Source organism: Podarcis muralis, chromosome 15 (assembly GCF_964188315.1).
Source record: "Podarcis muralis chromosome 15, rPodMur119.hap1.1, whole genome shotgun sequence".
NCBI classification, from domain to species: domain Eukaryota; kingdom Metazoa; phylum Chordata; class Lepidosauria; order Squamata; family Lacertidae; genus Podarcis; species Podarcis muralis.
In genome coordinates this window covers 2,302,566-2,320,841 of record NC_135669.1, presented here as the reverse complement: position 1 = coordinate 2,320,841, position 18,276 = coordinate 2,302,566, and the positions used below count along the sequence as shown (strand labels likewise).

Genomic DNA, 18,276 nt, shown 5'->3' with positions numbered 1-18,276 from the left:
CAGGGCTTAAGTTAAAAGACTCAGGTCTGGGTAAATGAACAAGTGAGACAGCATTTAAGATAACTAATATTCACCACTGGAACCATGAGGAGTACAGCAACCTCTAGTCTAGCATTCTAGTAGGAGACGAAAAAGTTACTAGACATGTCAGGGAATTACTACCCTTCAGTGACTGGAAAACAGAAGAGCAATCTAGATGGCACAAGGAACGCTCCCGCCCACCACTTGTTAAAGAATTTAAGAACAGCAGAGAAGTGTTTTATCTTTCCTCCCCTCAACTTCTGCCACATCCTTTGCGATCTTCTGCCCACATTAAATTCCCTCCCACTTGTGCTTTTTATCTTGCTATCCCACCAAGCTTTGGCTTGCCTGCCAGAGGCCTCCACTGCAGCGCAAGCAAGCAGTGCACACCCCTCCCCTTTGGTACCCCTGCAACAATCTTTGCCTGCACAGTCTTCAACACTGGGCCATCAGTTTGGCCCTGCAGAAAGGGAATGCCTTATAAACTAATGCTGCTGCTGCTGCTGCTGCTGCTGCCGCCGCCACCGCCGCCTTAACATAGGCTGATCCTTTTGCTTCAGCTGCTTAATCAATACCTAATGTCATTATTATTCGAGACCTTGCTGAATAACTAGAAAACATAGCTGGGAGCAGCCAACACTCCTGGGTGAACTGGAAACTCTTCAACAGGAAGCAAGCAAGGGATAAACCCAGGCCTTCACTGTACTGGTCTGTTAGCTAATATCTTTAGATTAGCATACAGCTCTACCCCCACAATGACTCCAGGATTTACCTAAATAGATCAGTTCATCATAAACACAGGCCAGTCTTCAAGACTATTTTAAGCCAGCACCCTGCCCTACTTCCTACAGGTTCATTTCCTAAGCCAGGAGCCTTCCTTCCTTCTTGCTTTCAACAGAAGCAGCTAAATATGGACCAGCTAAAAACTAATAAACCTCCACTTAGTTGCCCCATGCATAGTGACTTTTGTCATAAAAACAGGTGGTGGGATTGATTTGGCACTGGGTTGTATAATACAGTGGTACCTCGGGTTAACAACTTAATTCGTTCTGGAGGTCCGTTCTTAACCTGAGGTACCACTTTAGCTAATGGGGCCTCCTGCTGCCGCTGCACCGCCGCTGTATGATTTCTGTTCTCATCCTGAAGCAAAGTTCTTAACCCGAGGTACTATTTCTGGGTTAGAAGAGTCTATAACCTGAAGCATATGTAACCCGAGGTACCATTGTAATAATATAATAATAATTTATTATTTATACCCCACCCATCTGGCTGGGTTTCCCCAGCCACTCTGGGCGGCTGTACATTCTAAAGGTCTTTTTTTTTTTTTTTAACACTTAATGAGAATGTACATTTTACAAGACAAAAATAGCAAGGTCACAAGTATTCATTCCTAACATACATTGTAGTGTTTAAACAAGGCAAACACCATGAATTACATCAGTTGCAGCATACCACATCTAAAAAGCTTCAGTGAAATGACTTAAGACCTCATTTTTACACCAATTACAAGTGAGCAGAAAACATTGCAATATGGTTGTTTGTGCGGTGTCCAGATCATTCATCATTTATGCATCTTTTCTCTTGATGATCAGAGGTCCCACATTGTCTCCAATTTCATCATTATGGTTTGTATGAGACCCATCGGACAATGGAAACTTCTTAGACCTCCAACACCAGTAGCACACCGCTTTCTCCCCCAAATCTTCCATATCAAATGCATGAACTACTTTTGGGTTATCTTTCTGGATATGGAGATTTACCATCGATATGGCAATGGCGCCCACCTAAGAGGAGCTAGAACTGAGTTCTGGTGAGTTCCAGCAGAAAAAAAGCCCTGGTTCCACCACTCAAATGTTCTATCCTTTGTAGCAGTCGACAAGCTCCCTCATCAAGAGGTCTTCAACACCACCTAGCTTTCTAAGCAAGATTGCTCTGTGTTAGGTCGACCGGGCCCTTTTTCTTTTCCTGCTGGAACTCATCAGAACTCAGTTCCAGCACCTCTCAAGTGGGCGCCGTTGCCATTATGAGAGAACAAGGGAGGTCTTCATGGGGAGTTCTGGAACCTCTTTTTCTATAAAAATAGCACTGGGTGGAACCTTTATTCAACAAGTCCCTGCCTTGAAAGATTTATCAGACCTGTTTGTTGTTGGTCTTTACAAAGTCAGTCTAGTTTCCATGAGCATTTAGAAGAAGGTTATATCTTCTTTTTAAGACATATACCACAAATATACCTTAGGGTATAGGGTGGTATAGAAAGAAAGAAAGAAAGAAAGAAAGAAAGAAAGAAAGAAAGAAAATAATAATAATAATAATAATAATAATAATAATAATAATAATAATTAATTTATTAAGGTTTCAGTGGGAAATTGCTGCTGCTGGGGACTTTTACAACCATGTATACAAGGTATATGTTTTACCTTGATATATGGTATTTTACTACTGCAAACTTCATATGAATGCTATATTCTGTAGGTTATCCTGAGAGATTTTGGGAGCAATACTGGTGGGGTATAAATTCACAAAACAAACAAATATTTTTGCTTCTTATCTGCAAGCACCCCATTTGTGTGAACTAAAACATTAGAAACTGTACTGCAATTTCAGTCATGAAGGCCGTTCTAGCTATAAAGTGGGAAAAATATTTCATCATTTTGTTTTCAAGAAACGTCAATTAATTTATAGCTGATACACAAGATATAGAAGTCACACACTTACAGAAAAATTATATACTGATTTTTATGTTCTATGTTTTATGTTTATGTTTTATGTATTTTACTGCCACTGTATTTCCTCTTTTCTCAAGCCAGAAACCAGTTTGGACACACACATCATCCCTCTTGGTCACTTTGGATTTTTACAACTCCACCTATATATGCAGTTGGCACTAGCTATGCAGCATATATCTGTTCCAATACGTGACCCTTTAGAATATACTGGCTATCATGTGACCTTATTGCTTCTGCGGAATGCATTTTAATTTATTGGCCAATTTTTTTCACAATACTGTAAGAAGAGCAAGAAAGGAGCTTCTTAAAATTATTGGCAGCACTAGGAATGAATCTTCAAACACTTCGGGGCCATGCAGAACATGTAAGAAGTTTGCCCTTTAACTGCCAAACAACTGTTAAGGGATGCCTTGTCTTCCTCAGAAGTGAAAGATCATGTCAGAGCACAATCAAAGTCCCTCCCATCAGCCACTGAACTGAGGGCTTGAGCTGGAGCAGTCAGAAGATCCTGCTCTGCAGACCAGACAACAGCAGAAAGCAAGACTCCTGGATTCCATACCTGTCTTGGCCAAACTAGAGACATCCAACCATGTGCCAATAAATGACATTAATGGTGCCCAGCCCTATTTCCTTCTATGTGTGAAGAGCCTGAGCATTCACACAGTCCTAGCTCACTAAAACAGCCAGTGTGGTGTAATGTTAGTGTGTCAAACTAGAATGGGGGAGACTTAGGTTCAAGTCTTCACTAAGCCATAAAGTGAATTGGAAGACCTTGGACTAGTCAATACCTCTCAACCTAACCTACATCACAGGGTTGCTCTGAGGGTAAATATGGGGAGAAGGAAGCATACGCTGCTTTGGGCTCCTTGGTCTGTAAATCAGTCTCACCACTTTCTTTCTCACCACAGGCCTTGGTATCAGCCCTGTTAGCTAGCCTCTGCCTACATGGTGTCCTCCAAAGACAGCTGGATTACAACTCCACCATCCCTGACCAATAGCTATGCTAACTGGGACTGGTGGGGAGTTGGGAGTTCAAAACATCTGAAAAGTTCCACTTTGAAGAAATCTGTTGTACACATTTACATTCAGATCTATCATTATTCATGCTGGCATTCTATGTTGTACAGAAGAAGAAGAAGAAGAAGAAGAAGAAGAAGAAGAAGAAGAAGAGGAGGAGGAGGAGAGTTTGGATTTGATATCCCGCTTTATCACTACCCAAAGGAGTCTCAAACCGGCTCACATTCTCCTTTCCCTTCCTCCCCCACAACAAACACTCTGTGAGGTGAGTGGGGCTGAGAGACTTCAGAGAAGTGTGACTGGCCCAAGGTCACCCAGCAGCTGCATGTGGAGGAGCGGAGACACAAACCCGGTTCCCCAGATTACGAGACTACCACTCTTAACCACTACACCACCCTGGCTCTCAAAGGTACAGTTGTATCTTGGAAGTCAAACAGCTTAGGTCCTCAACGTTTTGGCTCCCAAACGTCGCTAACCCGGAAGAGACTGTTCCAGTTTGCTATTTTTGGAAGCCGAACGTCCAGTGGGGCTTCCAACTGGCTGCAGAAACTTCCTGCAGCCAATCAGAAGCCATGCTTTGGTTTTCGAACATTTTGGAAGTCGAATGGACTTCTGGAATGGATCCCGTTTGACTTCCAAGATACGACTGTAGTTGAAAAAAATCACGTTTGTGTTCACACAGCTATCAGAGTCCCACCAATACACCAGCCTTCTTGTTCAAGTAGCACCAATTCAAGCAAACCATATCTCATTTCACTACCACTGAAACTGACCATACAACTTGGTTCTCTGTTTCACAAACAGAACAGTAAATATACAAATATTAATCCAGTATAGATAAATTTAATATTTACAGAGCTTGGCTCGTTACTCCAACATTCCTAAAAACTAAAAATCAAGCCAGTCACCAGTTCTATACTACACTTGTGGTACACTAACCAACTGCTTGAAGCGGCGAAGGTGGAAAAATGTCGCCTTGGCTGTTGCTGTAACTTGCGCCTCCATGGAAAGGGAGGCGTCAAGGATTACACCCAAACTCTTAACGGAGTTAAATAGACTTCTTCCTACATGGCAATATCACCCAGGAAATTTATTTATTTCACTCCTGAATAGAGAAGGGGTATTCTGGGCTCACCCTAACATTCCAAGTCTTTGAAACAACTGTTCTACAAAGATTCCAGTTTATTCAGTATTTAGGGCTGAATATACTGTTTCCAACAACTTTGACATAATAGTTGTGAGTATTTTTGGTTTGTTCTTAAATTTTGAATTGCTTTTATTGTTCTTTTGTTGCTGCCTTCGGGTCCTTCAGTGGAAGAGTAGGATAAAACCTAATTTAATTAATAAATCTATCCAACCTTTTTTCTTCTTTTGATAGCACAGTATAATCTCAGACTGTTTTTGTTCCAACATCAGCCTGTTCTACACCATTCTGACAGGGTACCAGCCTTGCCGTCTGATGATCGCTGCAAATATTGGGTAAGCCCATAGCTCTTTATTACTGGAATATTTTTAAGTTTATACTCTGCCTTTATTACTCCATGTTTGTGGAATTTTTATAGACCTTTTGCTTATAGACCTTTTGCTTATAGAACTTCTTGGTTTCAAAAAAGTTCTAAAAGCATTATGTCCCAAGGAATTATGTCCCAACACATCAAAATCAATGTGATCTGCAAACAAAAAAACTGCGGCTTTCAGTTTCCCCTGGGGGCATTGCCTGCTCCTCTTCTTCTCAGCAGCTGAAGTGGGTCACTTGGACTTCCCTTTTCCTTCAGCTAATGAAAGATTAGAGCTGCTTGCCCTTTTGGCATTTTCTTTTCAGCCCACCAAGCACCACGAGATACAGTTTAGAACAGCCTTCCCAAGCCTGGCATCTCCTGGTGTTTTGCATTCCAACTCCCACCACCCTAGCCAACACATCCAATGATTAGGGATGGTATTCCAACACACCTGGAGGGCATCAGCTTTGGGAAGGCTATGTTAGAAGCTTCCAATTTCTACCCGATACGTTTTCCAGGAAATGCTAAATTCAAGGCATCATGCAGAAATTCTTTCTTACTTTGGCTTCACAGTGCAAGTAAAAAATCTCTTTTCTGGACCCAGGATAATAATCTGAAGCACACTGGGAAGCATGTCAAGTAGTCAGAGGTGGTGGTGATGAGGAGTTTTAATGTACTACACATAAATATATCAAATATCAAAATAATAATAATAAGGGGGGGGGGACCCAACACAGACATTTTGTTAAAAACTGAAGTGTAAGCAAAACTTTCTTATCAAACCACAACTACTACTTTAAGTAGTAAGTGAGGTAGCAAATAAAATTGTACTGTGTGGTATATTTATGAAATTTAAAAGTAAAACTACATTCAAATAATGACTAAATATATACCCAGTGTTAGAGATAGAGCTGCAAACTGCTGTGGTTTAAAGATAATCCAATGATGCCTTTGTTTTTGCCAGCTGGGAAAATAGAGGGGGGAATGATGGTTTCTATTGTCATCTTTTAAGATAGCAAACAAAAGGAAAGTTTTATTATCCAGAATTCAAAGCATCACAGAAATAGTCCTTCACAGTTAAGGAAGTCTAGTGGGGGTTTTTTTAAAGTGAGTTGTCTCCTCCATCTCCTCAATCACTGCCCTCCACCTGAGTCGCCATACGACATTTTGCTTATAGAACTTCTTGGTTTCAAAAAAGTTCTAAAAGCATTATGTCCCAAGGAATTTGTAAAACATAAAAAAGAAATCAGAACTAAAGCAGCTTTTTGGATTTTCAGTACCCTCAACATTAATGGAAACAGAAAACCCCCAGAAATAAACAAGGTTTTCATGCAATTGAGTAGCAATATATCCATGGATATTTGGTTAAGTTTTATCACCACTGACCTCTTCAATACTGGATAATCATACACAGCAAATGTCATTAACTAGACAAAATAGTGTATCCTGAAGCCATTTTTTATTTATATCCCAATCCATCTCATTACATATTATCAATCATTGCCAAAACTTTTTTATTCTGTTCATTGTCACAAATATATTTATCTTGCTCCTCTTTCAATAACTTGTGGTTCTCTCCATTATCATTTTATTTTCATAAGCATTCTAGTTTGGGCTGAGAGAGAGTGACAGATTATTTATTTCCCGCCATTCCTCCCAAAGGATTTTGTTATAAGCAATAAAAAACAAACAAACACAAAAAATCTTAAGAATAATTCAGTACAGATGCAGACTGGGAAAAGATAACAGCTTAAAAGGCTTGTTGAAAGAGGAAGGTCTTTAGTAGGCACTGAAAAGACAACACAGATGGAACATGACTAATATTCAAGGCGAAGGAATTCCAAAGGGTAGATGCCACAACACTATTGGACTGATTCTAACCTTGTGCAGAACAGACCTCCTTATAAGACCTCCTTGCAAGAGGCCTTTATTTTAAAATGCAGTGATCAACTGAGTATGTTCGGGGTGAATGAAACAACATTTCAGGTATCTGGTGCCAAGATGTGTAGGGCTTTATACACCAAAACCAATACCTTGAACTAACTGGTAGCCAATGCAATTCTTTCGACAGCAGGGTAGCATGTTGTTTATATCCTTGCCATTGCCTGACGGGACCAAATACACAAAGTTATTCTGTATTTTGCAACACTTATATGTAATTTTCCAACTTCAAGCCCTAAAAGTACTGCTTGTTATTAATTTAGTCATATATAATCGCAATTCTGTCCTCATTTCTAGCTATAAATCTAGGGTCTAAGATCTGCACCAGGGTGAATGGTTAACAATGTGATGTAAAAACACTGCTATAGAAACAGTTTGGCCACAGTGACATATGCCTTAGTTATATCCCGTTAGAATTACTGAAACACACTCTACCTGGGGCTGCCTTAGAAAAGTGCTCAGAAACTTCAAGTGGCTCAAAAAACTGCAGCCAGATTGCTAGCCAGGGCTGGCTGTAGGCAGCATCCCAGTCACTCAGTACAACAGCTCCCCTGGCTACTGGTCTGCTTCCAGGAACAATTTAAAGTGCTGGTTATGACACTGACCACTTATAAATGCCATCTACAACTCCTCAAAAAATTCCGTCCACAGGGTCTTTGGAAAAAATTATATATCACTTGGGAAGACAGGCAAACTAATGTCAGTGTACTGGAAAAAGCAAAGAACACCAGTGTTGAAGCAATGATTCTTCAACATCAACTTTGTTGGACTGCTCATGTTGTTCGGATGCCTGATTATCGCCTTCCAAAGCAACTACAGTCATACCTTGGAAGGCAAACAGAATCCATTCCGGAAGTCAGTTCAACTTCCAAAACGTTCGAAAACCAAAGCGCAGCTTCTGAGTGGCTGAACTTAAGAATGGAAAGTGAAATGCTGGTGGACAGCAAAAGAGGTTTAAAGACACTTCCAAGTGTCTTTAAATAAAAATAAATCTTTAAAACTGAAGTATAAGCACAGATAATTGGGTGGGAAACACTGGCCTGTGAGTGCTCCAATTGGAGAACAGCCTCTACCAAAGGCATCATGGACTTTGAAGAAGCACAAATTCAGGACAAAACGAAGAAAGGAGCTAAGATGAAGGCACTTATGTCCCCACTGTGGAAGGACATGTGGATCCAGAATTGGCTTCCACAGTCACTTGCGGACACACCGTTAAGACCGTGTTCATAGAAGACAATCTTACTCGGCTACAAGTGATCACCAAAGAAAAAGAAGAATACAGCGTAGGCCCAGGCTATTTGAAAGAGCTTATTTCCTCATATGATCCTGCCTGGGCTCTGAGATCTTCCAGGGAGGCCCTTCTCTCAGTCCCACCACTCTCACAGGCACACTTGGTAGGGATGCAGGAGAGGGCCTTCTCGGTGGCTGCTTCTGGACTTTGGAGTTCCCTCCATAGAGAAGTTCGACAGGCTCCCTCCTTGTTGTCCTTCCACTAGCAGGTGAAGACTTTCTTGTTCCAACAGGCTTTTCGGAACTGACTGCTTTTAATGAAAGGGCTGGTAATTACTGTATGTATATGTTTTAATAGATCTGATAGATAGATAGATAGATAGATAGATAGATAGATAGATAGATAGATATAGATAGATGCTTTTAATTTTATTAATGTTTAACTGTTTGTTAATGATTGTTCCCCTTCCCTCTGTCATAGCTATTCCTATTTTTTTCTGTAAGCCACCTTGAGTCCCTGTCAGGGGAAAAGGCAGGAAATGGGCCTTTGGGCATCCCTTTTGATTTTCAATGACCCTCAGTTTGGCACCACTAACCGGTATCACAAAATGTTTCAGTTTTGCCACAATGTTCCTAGAAAGGGTGGTCTAGCACTATAGCATTCTAAATTATGGAGCAAAACTAAGAAGTAGAGTCTAAATCTGATTTATACAGTGGTACCTTGGGTTAAGAACTTGATTCGTTCTGGAGGTCTGTTCTTAACCTGAAACTGTTCTTAATCTGAGGTACCACTTTAGCTAATGGGGCCTCCCGCTGCCGCCATGCCCCCGGAGCACGATTTCTGTTCTCATCTTGAAGCAAAGTTCTTAACCCGAAGTACTATTTCTGGGTTAGCGGAGTCTGTAACCTGAAACGTCTGTAACCTGAAGCATCTGTAACCCAAGGTACCACTGTACCTGCTACCTCTGTAAATCCCTTTGTGTTGTGCCTAGATTATAAACTCAAGACCATACGTCTATTTATTGATCATTGTTAAGGCTCTTTTTTGGACTGAAGACCTGTGTATATATACTTCAAATAAATCAAACAATAAAAAGATTCCAGCTCTGTGCTGAGCAGCTGGGTGACTAGATGATCTCCAATATCTCTTCTGACTATGATTCTTTGATTGGTTCTAATATCTGGGACTCCCAACCCTCTCCCAACTCAATCAAGAGCCCCTCACTGGTTATTTGAAATGACAGCAAATGGAAACTTGGTGTTATTGCTCAATCAAGTATGGTCCAAAAAAGCCATTTTTAAGCTCCATTGTAATATGGAACTATATTTTAGGTGACCAATTTGCTCACTAAAGGTCTGCTGCATTACAGAAAAGGCCGTCAGAAAAGCTTAAAAACTAAAACTCACTAGCTAAGCAGTGGCACTTGGAATAATTTTGGTTTCAAACGTAATTGTTACAGTAGATGTCTTATAACATCAATTTATGATACAGCATTTGCCTATAGCAGCCAAATTCCAGTGTTTTACAATGAATTACTGGAAGCCTACTATAACTGATAAAGAATCAAACCTTTCATATTTTGATAATTAAGCTATGACCAAGCAAAACCCAATACTTTTACAAATTTACAAAACTTACAAGTAAAACTGCTTTGAGATGTTGCAGCATGGATGGAATTTCAATCTTCTCTCATCCGCTTTTGCACAATTGCATATGAAAACCAATACCATGAGTAATCTAATTTGCAGAATATATCTCATGTTTTATAAGCAAAGAAGTTATACACAAAAGTGCCCTTTTATGGTAAAGGGTAAAGGGACCCCTGACCATTAGGTCCAGTCGTGGACGACTCTGGGGTTGTGGTGCTCATCTCCCTTTACTGGCCGAGGAAGCCGATGTACAGCTTCCGGGTCATGTGGCCAGCATGACTAAGCCGCTTCTGGCGAACCAGTGACTATGTTTGCATGTCACTGTAAACCATAGTTAGTGCCAAGATGGCTCCTGCTTTGCTCCTCCCCTAACAGACCACAATTCCTAACTTAGTATTACAGTACATCTGAAATGAAGATCATGGTTTCTTTCCTTCTAAACAAACCATTATGCGAAGCCAGGGGTTGTTCTGGGGTTTTCAACTGTGGTTTCAGTGCAACAAACCACAATTCCCAGCTTGGATGTAATGCTTATTGCTCTATCTTGTGCTCTTGTCCACCTTGTATGTAAATGTCTCCTCATGCAATCATCTCTGATTTGCAGACAGTTGGGTCAAGGACAATGCCTGTAGAAACACATGAAAAGTCAAACGGATTAAACCCTGCCCTTTCAGACAGTTTTGCTGTGCACCAATGTGGCTGGAATTCAGCACACACTAACCTAAAACCATGGCTATCATACACTGAGATTGTCATAAGACAATCCATAAGGAGATGTTCTTTTCTCACCTGGAGGAGGGCAGTTACCAACTGGGGAGGAAACTCCATACTCATGGTCTATTCAGTTTTTAAGCCCCATGTTTGAAATGAATGGATGAATGAAGACAGTGGCTTTATCATCTGACATTACTAAACTTATTTTAACTTGGCTTACATATGTTGCTAGTCCTTTGCATTTGCGAGTTTCTGCAACTGTGCTAAGGTTCCACCAAATTTCACAAATGATTTGGATGTATAAATAGATTTAGGTGTCCACAGGACTAATGGCGGGAAGGGAGAAATCAGCATTAAGTTTCTTAATGAGCTGCTTTCTTCTATTCAGTGTTCAGCAAGTCAGATATTTTTAGTGTCAAGTTTGCAAGAATTACATCAAGGTTGTAGAATCAGTTCTGTAAGAGTCAGATCCCAAAAACCTCCTCACAGATATTCCTTCATATTTTTTAAAATAAAGACAATGGCAAAACAAGATACTGATCCTCAGCATGGAATTTTCTAAGGTCAGTGCTTGGAATGAGAAATGTGAAAAGGGGCCCAAGTAAATTGATGGGGGCAGTGTTGGTTTTCATAAAGGATAGAAATAGCATAGCTTAAAGAAGATCTAATGTTTGCAAAGTCACTTGCAAAAATTAATATATGGAGCAAATACAGTCTTGTATATTTAATAAGATGGACATTTTCAGTCCAGAAAGTGATCCAAGTCTGGCTTTCTCCCCAGAACTCAAATGTAAGTTTAGCAGATACAGTAAATTACCTTGCAATCATTTTGTCTTAAAAGAAATAGAGCCCCGGGCATCCAAAATTACTTCAAATAGGGTCTGCTGCCAACACTGGAAGGAAGGAGTGTGAACCAAAACACTCATCACATTGGAACTCATGATGAAGACAGAAACAACATTAAGATGCTTCTATATCTCAAATGCTGCTTCACTCATTCCGCACTGTAACACTTGTATAGTGACTTTTTTCTCATTGAATTCTGGAACTACTTAATATACTAGATCGGGTCGACAAACTATGGTTCCCGGGCTGGATCAGGCCCAGCAGGATTCTAAATCTGGCGCCCGGCAATTGCCCAGGTGCTACAGAGGAGTGAGCAGCGGGGGTGCGATCCTTGGGGCAGGGAGGGCCTTTCCTGGGAGGGGTTGCGCGCAGGTGGGCGCCAGAGCAGCCCAAGTCCCTTTCCGTCGCAGGAAACATCGCAGGCAGCGCCGCTCTAGCTGTTGCCGTCTCGGGAGGCAGAGATGTGCCTACGGCTTCTCAGGTTGGGATCCCTCAGCTGGGAAGGGAGGCTTCACGCTGCCTATCGGAGCAGCCCCAATCCCATTCCTACTTGTGTGCAAGCAGGAGGGGGTGGGGATCTCTCTACTGGGGCTTTTTTAAAAGCACCTTCCCATGTGTGCCTCAAGCTTCACCTGGCCCCTCTCTCACCCTCATCTACTTTTTGCAGAAGGAGCTGTGCAGTCCCATGTTGCAGCAGCTTTAAAGAAGTCCTAGTTTTTTTCTTCCTTTTTCTGAGTGTGTAAAGGTCAGGGGTGGATATGGTCAAAGGGGTCTCTGGGGGACTTGGGAGTCTGCCTCCCTTTTTGCAAGAAGGCACCTGTGTTGGTGGTGGCTCAGGGTTTACCCAGCGCCAAAGCCCAGTCACACACACCTGGTGCCGCTTCTCTGGAGCCGCCATCTCTCCTCAGCCTCAGCCGTTCATTCCCCTCCCCCCAAAAATATAGTCCGGCCCCCTGCTGAAAACGTTTGCTGACCCCTGCATTAGACATATATCAGGCCAGAACTGGTCATAAACTTATTGACTAAAGTTAATTATACTGCAGTCTATTTCCCTCTCCATTTTCCTTTTACAAGCAGTTAGGCCAAGAGTTGTCGACTACCCCAGACCACCAAGCGGGTAAGTGGGTGGGGATTTGAACACATATATCTCTGGTCCAAGTCCAAAATTCTGTCTCCCCAACAGCACACAAGAGGCTTCCCAGCTCCAAGTTCACATCCTTAGAGCTCAATCCTGTGCATGCTAACTTTGAAGTAACCTCTATTGCATTCACTGACACTTACTTCCAAGCATGCATGCATAGGACCAGTCTATCAGGTATTATATTCTCCTAGGGTCTTACACAAAACAGCTCTCAGAGTCAAATCAAAGCAATTACCGTACTTTTCCGTGTATGAGACTATGTTTTATTCTTTAAAAATCATGCTAAAAAGCGGGGGTTGTCTTATACATGGATGGTGCATAGGGTGGACCTTTGATTGGTTGCTGCCACGGCTGTCAGCGGCTATTGTGCATGTTATTGGTTGCTGCGTCAGGGACAGACAGGAGGCGGATTTAGCGACGCGTGTGAATGAGCAATTTTCGGCAATCCCCCCCCAAAAAAGCTCAACAACTCTGGGCAATCCTCTACAAAAAAGTTCAACAACTCTGTGCCATCTCCCCCCATTTTCTTAAATTTGAGTCCCCCCAAATAGGGGCGTCTTATACATGGGGGTGCCTGATAGATGGAAAAGTACGGTAGTTAGTTCTTGCCACTCTTAAGCCATCCTCTGTTTACACAAGCAAGGTGAATACAACAAGGCTCAATGGTTGTATTTCTCTTTCTCCCCACCTCTAAATTCTTTCAATGAATGTTGAAGTGAGAGCTTCAAATTCTATGGTAAGAACAAATGAACATACTCAAGATTAGTCTTGAATTTCTACTACTCACTCATCAGCAGCACAAAAAGTAAAGTGTAAAAAAAGTGTTAAAAAATCTTCATAAGCATATGATAGGAAGGGGGGAAGGAGGGGAGACTGGGGATCAGAAATAAAAGTGGAATGGGGGGGGGTCCTTTATCTGGATTTCTGCACCTATTGGTGCAACTACAGCATTACTGCAAGACCCCATCAGCTCAATAACAATCAACCATCTTTCAAAATACTGTTTACCAGAGGTGAACACCTTGTATACAATACAAACATTCAAACTGGGACTTGAAAAACAGATAACAATAGGAGTCTTGGAATAATGAACCACAACACTTACAAGACAACATGGCAGAGATCTAGTTAACACCTGCAACAGAAGAGATCAAAGCTAAACTGGCTGGTCATAACAATTTCTGATGTCCAAGTTCTCCTAGTACCTGCATTGCTGAAGTTGTTTATCTTGAACAGCTAGCAGGGTGCAGCATGCACATTTAAACAAATGAGTGTATGAAAGATCTTTTCCCAATACGTGGAGTATGATAGCTGGCATCAGATTAATTAGGACAGCTAAATCTACATTGTAAAAGCCTCCCACTAATCCAACAGCTTCTCGATTAACATTTTGCCCTCCTGCTTATTAACTGTTTCCAGTATCACTGGCTATTTTAAAACAGCATGTGCTGTTTCAGGCACACAAATGGGGGAGGGGGGGTTAGGTGGTCACTGACCATTAAATTAACAAGCATGCTGAAGAAAAGCTGGAAGGTTTAAAGAGTAACAAACAGCAAAGAAAGGTTGCAGTATGTCTGTAAGCACCATAGTCAACTGGTAATAGGGACCTGATGACCCCGCCTGAGCGCACGCACACACACCCATCCCAGCTGTTATCTGCCACACAGATTGTTTTCACATTTTGCTCCTATGTACCCATTTAACAGCTGCACAAACACCCCACAAGGACATGAAAAAGAAAAAGGTTGCTGTAAGTAGCACAGGGCTTTGAAATGTCACTGTCACACAAAGGTGTCACCACCAGCCCTCAGCCCGGTCTCTATGCAGTTCCCTAGTTCTGCATCAGCCCTTCCTGCCCCCCTAATTTATGTCACAGCTCCACCTCCTTGTTCCTCCACACATCCTCGCAGTGGACCACTCTGGACTCCCCAGAGGGAGGCAGGCAGGCGGGCGGGCGGGCAGTCTTTCCCCTCCGCCCAGCCCATTCCTCGGCCCCCCTTGCAGCTCCCTGGCCTGAGAGCGAAAGGACACCAGAGACCTCCCACCCCCGCATCTCTTTGCTTTCTGGCTTCGACCGATCAGCCCCATCCAGGATCAATGAGCTGCCCCATTACCCCCCACCCTGAGCAATGGGGAAACTGCAGCTCTGCGGGGCGAGGGACCGGCTGCCCGCCCGCCCCCTTCCCCGCTGCCCCACAGCGCAGGCCGAGGGCCGCCCTTCCGCCCCCATCGCCACAGGATCCTGCAGCTCCTCACGAGCGATTATGGTGATTAATCCCGCCTTATTATTCCCATTCCCTCAAATGCCCCCCGGCAAAATGGAGCGAGGAGGCGGCGGCGAGTCCGCCCCCCCCCCCCGGAGCCCCCGGCCCCTCACCCTTCACGATGCGCTCCGTCGTGGACAGTTTGCCGCTCTGGGCGCGCCCGGACATGGTCCCGCCTGCCCCGTCGCGGCTCCCGGGACCTTCGTGCCTCCCCGCGGGAGGGGCCGGGACTCCGGCGGCGGCAACGGCAGCGGCTGAGCAGGCCCGGGCGGGAAGGCGGGCGGAGGGAGGCGCGGACGGGGGAATCCTCTCAGTGCCGCGGCGGCGGCGGCGGCTGTCTCCACCCGAGCCCCCCGAAGCTGCCCCTACCACGCATGCGCGCTCGCTCTCCCCCGCCCCTTCTACGGCACACAAGGCGCAAGCTGTCAAGGCCGCCGTCTCTCGGCGCCTAGCGCGCAGGCGCAGGCGACCCCCTCGCTCCTTCCCGGCTCGCTCTCTCGCCCGCCCCCGCCAGCGCGCACCCAGCGCCGTTACGCATGCGCCCAGCCACCCTGCCAGCCCCCGTGCTGATTGGCCTCCCTCGCGCCTGCGCGGCGGCCGGAGCGGGTTCCTTGGGTCACGTGACGAAGCTGCGGCCCCGGGTTTCCCCTCCCTCCGGCCGCCATTTTGAAGGGAAGCAGGGTTGCTAGGAGACGCGCCGCTGGAGCCGCCAGGAAAGCCGCGCTCGGAGGGCCTGGCCAGAAGCCGGGCGCGCGCGCTGTGCTCCTCCGTCAGGCCAGGGCGGGGCTCCGGGGGCCCGGCTCCTGCTCTGCCGCCCGAGGTGTGTCTGCGAGAAACTTGGGGGGGGGGGGGAACCTGCAAATGGTGGTTCTACTTTGGTTCAAGGCTGCTGAGGATGCTGGCAATCCTGTTTGATAGACGCTCGGGGAGAGAGTTTCTATATATATAATATATATATAATTTTATATATAAGAGTTTATATATATATAATTGCACATATAAAAAAGCATGGGAGCCAACTCCTAGGGGTCTCCAGCCCCCCCATAAAATATTTGAGGGAGCCCCCCTTGATGTGTGTGCACCGTGTCATGTGGTCGATTATGTGGGGCAGGAGTTACCTCCCCCCCCCATATTTTATTCAAGTTGATGGCCCTGTAAATAAGCATGTTTAGTTTACAAATTACTGGTTTCTTGTGCTTTATTCATTGAATAGGCTGATGCAACCATGGATGTGAGGTACACCATCCAGATCAGATTGAATCTGACTGCTACTGGTGGAGAGTGCTTCCCTATACATAACAGAAATGCACCAAATTGAGAATCAAATGCTGAGAAAACAGGATCTAGTCCACAAATGGGTGCCTGAATAAGTCTACTAAGCTGTGAAGTGGGCTGCAGTCCACCAAAGCTTATGCTGCAATAAATTCAAGTCTTTAAAGTGCCATGAGACTTCATTTCTTTTGCTGCCGCAGACTTAATGCTGCTGCCCCATGAAGACGCCTTTTGTGTTTGTGCTGTAACAGACTTAACAGGGCTACCCATCTGGAAAATGGCTTTCCACTTATCTGCTCCTGCTGACATGTATCCGTGGTAATTCCTTGTAACCTCACAGAGGTGGCATCTGCCCAAATGGGCTCTGGCTTAGCAAAAGCTCACACCAGCAATATTACACTGTGAGCTGTCACAGACTGCTGCCATTTTCCCTACAGCAGACTAACAAGACTATCCTATTCCCCTCTGGAATGGGCCACATTGGAGGAAAAAACCCAGTATCGGTTTCATTTAACAAAATTCATTTTGTTGTTGCAGGGGGGAAACCTTCAGCTTTCTATGTGCCTTATTCTGAAATTATGTTCTTGCCTGATAGGAATAGTTTATTCAAACTCCTCTTCTACCTTTTCCTTCCATTTCTGATCTGTTGTGTTTTTTTGGCTTTTTAGCTTGTCAGCCTTAGGACGCAGCCTCTCTAAGTAAAGAAATGTGAGCTGCTCTGGGAATCATAATATCTGTATGAAAAGTGAGATGGCAGATAAATTAATAAATAAAAATAAATCCCAACATCTAATAGTCATGCTGTCCTGGGCTTGATCCCTTCCCCCTTTCTTTTTTGTTGTGTACACACACTACATTTAAAACGCATTCAAATAACATTCCCTCAAAGAATTCTGGGTACTGTGTTAATGTTGCTGGGAATTGTAAGAGTAGTCCCCATAATTCTTTGAGGAAAAGAATATGTTTCACATGTGCTTTAAAATGTATAGTGTGTACATAGCCTTATTCTCGCTCCTTTGTTTGCCTTTGAAATAAGCCCTTTAAAAATAATTAGATTTAAACCTGAAGATAGCAGTCTCCACACTTAGTTCCCAAGGAATTATATATTGGGATGGAAAGTATGGAGTGACAGACATTTTATTTCTAATGCACATGCTTGTATGTGATACTATGGGCCCATGTAGTGTATTTCATATATTGCAGCTAGCAAGGTTCATTTTGAGTTTTTGGCAACATGGCCTAGGGCACTCTGCTAGTCGTAGAGCACTCGCTTTGCATGCAACAGGTGCCATGTTTAGTCCTTAGCATCCCCAGGTAGGGCTGGAAAGGACTCCTGCCTGAATCCCTGGAAAGCCACTGCCAGTTAATGTAGACATTGCTGAGATGAATCAATACCTGGCTCTGAAATGTTCCTCCAAAACATCCCAGGTGATCTCAAGGTGTTGTGTGCCTCCAACTCCAATCAGCACCAGAGTAGCATGGCCTAGGGTGGTGGTGTTTAGTCATGTCTGACTCTTCGTGACCCCACGGACTAGAGCACGCCAGGCACTCCTGTCTTCCACTGCCTCCCGCAGTTTGGTCAGACTCATGGTGGTAGCTTTGAGAACACTGTCCAACCATCTCGTCCTCTGTCGTCCCCTTCTCCTTGTGCCCTCAACCTTTCCCAACATCAGGGTCTTTTCCAGGGAGTCTTCTCTTCTCATGAGGTGGCCAAAGTATTGGAGCCTTAGCTTCAGGATCTGTCCTTCCAGTGAGCACTCAGGGCTGATTTCCTTCAGAATGGATAAGTTTGATCTTGCAGTCCAGTCTGGAGTCTCCTCCAGCACCAGAATTCAAAAGCATCAATTCTTTGGCGACCAGCCTTCTTTATGGTCCAGCTCTCACTTCCATACATCACTGCTGGGAAAACCATGGCTTTAACTATACGGACCTTTGTTGGCAAGGTGATGTCTCTG

The 18,276-nt window shown here is 44.0% G+C and overlaps 1 protein-coding gene across 4 annotated transcripts in view; it reads right to left on the bottom strand.

Moving 5' to 3' along the window:
* PPP3CC (protein phosphatase 3 catalytic subunit gamma) overlaps positions 1–15,748 on the bottom strand; it is a 76,494-nt gene extending 60,746 nt beyond the window's left edge. For 2 of the 4 annotated variants that reach the window (XM_077919396.1, XM_077919397.1), the window contains exon 1: positions 15,163–15,748. In XM_077919396.1, coding sequence (XP_077775522.1) covers positions 15,163–15,217 — 55 coding nt within the window. In that variant the 5' untranslated portion in view covers positions 15,218–15,748. The remainder of the gene's footprint in view (positions 1–15,162) is intronic. The other 2 variants (XM_028707628.2, XM_028707629.2) reach the window with 1 other exon arrangement.
* Between the last annotated feature and the right edge of the window lie 2,528 nt (positions 15,749–18,276).